The 5,108-nt window shown below is 35.5% G+C and overlaps 1 protein-coding gene across 1 annotated transcript; it reads left to right on the top strand.

The window, feature by feature from the left end:
• Positions 1-1,224: 1,224 nt before the first annotated feature.
• On the top strand, positions 1,225-4,659 carry LOC103584085 (cell division cycle and apoptosis regulator protein 1-like; the record flags this gene model as incomplete). The annotated part of the gene is made up of 5 exons (XM_008565205.1): positions 1,225-1,450; positions 2,019-2,132; positions 2,651-2,817; positions 3,555-3,765; positions 4,576-4,659. Coding segments are annotated over 5 exons (802 nt in total), but the record flags the coding sequence as incomplete, so codon positions are not given.
• Between the last annotated feature and the right edge of the window lie 449 nt (positions 4,660-5,108).

Genomic DNA, 5,108 nt, shown 5'->3' with positions numbered 1-5,108 from the left:
ATTTTCTCAATTTTGAAGCTATTCTGGGAAGAGTTGATATATAGGATATGAAATTGAACAGCTATCCAGCTCCTTCCAAGTTAAATGTTCACAGTTTCCAGAACATCAAATGGATCCATTATAAATGAATGTCAGGACACTAACCGCAGCTGTTTACTGAGCGTTGAGTGTGTGTCAGGCACTGAGCTCTTCCATGCATATCTCATCTAAATCTTTCAACGACCCTGTGGGGTAGGCACTATTTCCACCCTCAGCCTTCGGTGGAGGAAACCACAGCTCAGAGAACTGGAGTACTTGGCCTGAAGTTATAAACCCAGAGAGAAGCGGAGCTGGGACTCCAAAGTTCATGCCTAAAACACATGGATATTTGTCAAATGTGTATTTAAAATTTTAACTCATGTGAGTAATGCACAGACATTTTCTTTCTTTCTTTTTTTTTTGGCGGCTGGCTGATATGGGGATCTGAACCCTTGACCTTAGTGTTGTTACAAGGCTGCACTCTAACCAACTGAACTAACTGGCCAGCCCAAAAGCTCTGCTTCTTAGGAAAGTGGAAATCATTCTTTCAAAAGTCAGTGCCAGATTTAAAAGTCAGGAAACCTGTCCCCTCTTAACACAATAACCAGGTATGGATCTTAATCTTTCACATAGTGGGTTATGGAGGTGTGGGTAATCCAAACAAAATCCAAAGAAATAGATTTTGTTTTCAGATGGATTTTTGTATTTAATTTTGAATGTAAGTGTGCTTGATATAGGAGCTTACCGTAGAATAAAAGTTGTATTTTTTTCTACATTGTATAAACCTGATTGAGGGGCACTCAAGTACTAATTTGGTACCACTCTTATCCCTTCTACTTGAACCATAATTTTCTTAAATAATGCACTCTTCCAACTGAGGCAGAACTGCTTCTGTTCAGATCTTCTCTGGAGCTGGGGTTGACATTATTTCATTTCAAAGGGTCTTCTCTAATGAATTATAAGCTACACACAAAAAAGTAAAGAAATAAAGGTAGCACTTAGATACTGGTCGTTTATGCAAAACTGAGTATACAAACTTGAAAATAAGATTTTCATGTTTTTCTAAGCTAGTTAATAATTGACTCTATCCATTTTCAACTTGCTTTTTATTGTGTCAGGTTATATATTTAGCTTCAGAATTGAGCGAATGTTTGCATGATCCTTGGTATTAAGGCTTTTTATTCACTACTTATGTCTGTTTTTCAGTCCCAGTTGTGACATGATGGAACTAAGGCGCCGTTATCAGAATTTATATATACCTAGTGACTTTTTTGATGCTCAGTTTACATGGGTGGATGCTTTCCCTTTGTCAAGACCATTTCAGCTGGGAAATTACTGCAATTTCTATGTAATGCACAGAGAAGTAGACTCCTTAGAAAAAAATGTGGCCATTCTTGATCCGCCAGATGCTGACCACTTATACAGTGCAAAGGTTTGTATTCCATTGTAATATGCAGCTTAAATTTCTTGGCAGTTATTTATAATAAGAGGGTATGTGGCACTAATCTTCAGAAAGTTGTTATTAGAAAACCTGAATTACCTATGTTTTCTTCTTGTCTGCCTGATTCTGTTTTGGTTATTTCAGTAATTTAATTTAACTTCTCTTTGTTTCACCTCTTAAGCTGTGAAACTATGGTTATTGTTTTAACAGTTTAAACTGTGTAAAAATATGAATGTGAAGTTAATGTTATTTAGCTTTTTGGAATGTAGCCCCAGATAAAATTTGATGTTAGGTGAATGCACTAAATCTTATTCTTCAAGGTCACATTCAGTATATTGCTTAAGGTCAGTAATTTTCTTTTGTTTTAAAACACTGATCAAAAAAAATCTCTGAAAAGTTAAAACTATATAATTATAATATATTTAATACTATTTCTACTATTTCCATTTTTATAAAAAAATTTCAGATACCTAATAATGTAAGGATAATTAGTAGTGCTTCTCATTTTTTTTACATTACTTTAGACTTTTGACAGGATTGAATTATTTGACTATAATAGGTAATGCTGATGGCTAGCCCTAGTATGGAAGATTTGTATCATAAGTCATGTGCTCTTGCTGAAGACCCACAAGAACTTCGAGATGGTTTTCAACATCCTGCTAGACTTGTTAAGGTAAAATTAAACATTTATTTTAACTTTAGGTGTATATTTAGTTTGTTTAATTATAATTGTATATACATAAAAACATGGTTTAAAATTTTGTTGGTTAGTTTAATAGCTGATTTTTGTCACGGCACTTAGAATTTAATAATGTAGATGTTTTTCTCATTGCAGATTATGGCTATATCTTATTTGTATATCACTAGTTCAGTGTTTGTAGCATAGTACAATCTTGGTGATAATGGGATTTAGAGTGTCTTTGAATGCCATTAAAATGTGAATTATAGCTTGTTTCTTTAAAAGAACGCTATCTGAAGAAATATTTTAGAAGGGTGAGTTATGATGTGTAAATCCTATTCCATTGCTGAAATGCAGTGTGGAACACAATGAACTGAACTCTTCCTTGACTGACAGATACCAGAGGTAGTAAAAATGATATTGGAAAGGTTTGTACCTTTCCTTTTCAAGTATTTTATTTGCAATTTGATAGGTTGCATAATATACGTAAATGATTCTTTGTTTTGAATTAGTTTTTAGTGGGCATGAAAGGCAAGGATGAAGCCATGGCCATTGGAGGCCACTGGTCTCCTTCGTTGGATGGACCAGACCCAGAAAAAGACCCCTCTGTGTTGATTAAGACTGCTATTCGTTGTTGTAAGGCTCTGACAGGCATTGATCTAAGTGTATGCACACAATGGTAAGTACCAGTTCATTTCTTGATTACAAACATTTTTCTAGTAGATTATGTAGATATTCTTGTCAATCAGCCTTTTTCCCCTCTTATTTTAGCAACCTTGGTTATGCAGGTAATCTCAAAGGAAAATCCCCATTTGTAGTAAAAGTTTATTTGGTGCCAAAAATGTTTTTGGAGAAAAAGGATTAAGAACTAATCAAAATAAACTGAAAATCTAAATGCTTTGTTATGCTTTACTTTGGAAGTTGGATGTATGTTGAAAATACTTTTCATTTCATGCATAGCTGGAGAAGATCGTCAAGAGAGAACTTCATTTCATTGTAATTCCTTTGTTATAAAATGATGTAGTTGCTGATTATTTTTGTTCAGCCATATTTTCTCTTGAGGCTTATTTGTCCTGTGTATTTTAGTATATTTCTTGTGACTTAATTGAGAATATTCTTTTTTAGCACATGAAATCTGAACAGCTATCCAGCTTCTTCAGGTATTCTCTAAAATATGGGTAGCTCTGTAATCAAACTTGAAAATGCCTTGGGGGAACATATTCTTCTTTTAACCAATTAAATATTGTACAAATGTACCAAAAGAGGAACTATGGCTTCTATAATTTTTTTTTTTTCTTTAGACCAACCTCAAGTTCTTGCAGCAAAATTTCTTTACTTGATGTGCTACAAGTGAACTAGGGTCTTTAAAATGTATTTTAGAATTTTTTTTCCAACATGCTTCTTCCCTTGCAACAGGTACCGTTTTGCAGAGATTCGCTACCATCGCCCTGAGGAGACCCACAAGGGGCGTACAGTTCCAGCTCATGTGGAGACAGTGGTTTTATTTTTCCCGGATGTTTGGCATTGCCTTCCCACCCGCTCAGAGTGGGAAACCCTCTCCCGAGGATACAAGCAGCAGCTGGTCGAGAAGCTTCAGGGTGAACGCAAGGAGGCTGATGGAGAACAGGCACTGAACGCTAATCCCTTTTTCTATTTCCGCTTCTCACAGGCACAGGAACACAGGCACAAATGCACACCACACACTACATAACAAACACACATGGAGGAACATAACTGGTAACAGCGACTGGTAATCCAGCTTTCAGCAGTATAGTTGTATGTTCTTTTCTCTTAAACATTCTGTCTATCATGCTAACTTTAAGAGTGCAGAGACCTCAAAGGAAAATAAGTTGTGCTTAAATTGCACAGAATTTTGTTTTTATCATAGGTCTAGTTGCTGGAATCTGGGACCAGTTGTTGAGCAAGATTCAGTATTAAGTCATTTTAAACATTTTGCCATTTTCTAAAATTTAAAAAATTTTTTCTTTCATGGTCATCAGTTCTAGTCATGGATATTTGAAAATTGGACAACCACAAGTCTGAGAGATTTGAAATTTCAGGCTATGTGGCAACGTCTTTGGTACATTTCAAAGGTCTGACTAAATCAGTCTTTGGGTGGCTTGAAAATTGGGGCAAGATCACACACTGTGTGGTTAGTGGAGACCGGCAGTGTTTGTGTATCCCTGATATCCTTTGTGTTATAATTTATCACCCTTTTGTGTTTCACAGATCTGGCTTTGATTGGCTGATGAGTGTCTTTGTGATCAGTTAAAAGTGTTAGAATGTATGTACGTGAACTTGCCTAAATAATAACTTTAGGAGAAGACAATCTGAAACATTTGTGACCTTGCACAGATCAGCAACAGACTTTTAAAAATAAATTACTTTTATTTTAAGGTTTCAGAATAGTAATTATGTTCTTAACTTTGCACATCAGGATGAAGAAGAGAAGGATGATGGTGAAGCTAAAGAAATTTCCACTCCTACCCATTGGTCTAAACTTGATCCAAAGACAATGAAGGTAATTATTTTTTTCTTTTTTTTTGGCAGCTGGCTGGTACTGGGATTCAAACCCTTGACCTTGGTGCTCTAACCCTACCCATTGGTCTAAACTTGATCCAAAGACAATGAAGGTAATTATTTTTTTCTTTTTTTTGGCAGCTGGCTGGTACTGGGATTCAAACCCTTGACCTTGGTGCTCTAACCAACTGAGCTAAATGGCCAGCCCCAGTGAGGGTAATTTTGAAATTGATTGAAATTGATGGTTTTTAATTTGAAATGTCTGAGCAGGAATTAGAGTAACATTGGTGAGAATGAGAGCAGTGTTTTTTCAGATAATAGCCATTCAGGATGAAGTCCACTGATTTTATATAAATATATTTTATTTATACATGTATAAGTTAAACAAAAGGCAACTCTATAAACCAGTTCAGCCAATATCTGTTGAAGGCCTGCATTATACAAGTGCCC

Source organism: Galeopterus variegatus, unplaced genomic scaffold (genome assembly GCF_000696425.1).
Source record: "Galeopterus variegatus unplaced genomic scaffold, G_variegatus-3.0.2 Scaffold43992, whole genome shotgun sequence".
Lineage (NCBI taxonomy): Eukaryota > Metazoa > Chordata > Mammalia > Dermoptera > Cynocephalidae > Galeopterus > Galeopterus variegatus.
Note: the sequence above shows the minus strand (reverse complement) of the source record. Positions and strands in the feature narration are given on the sequence as shown.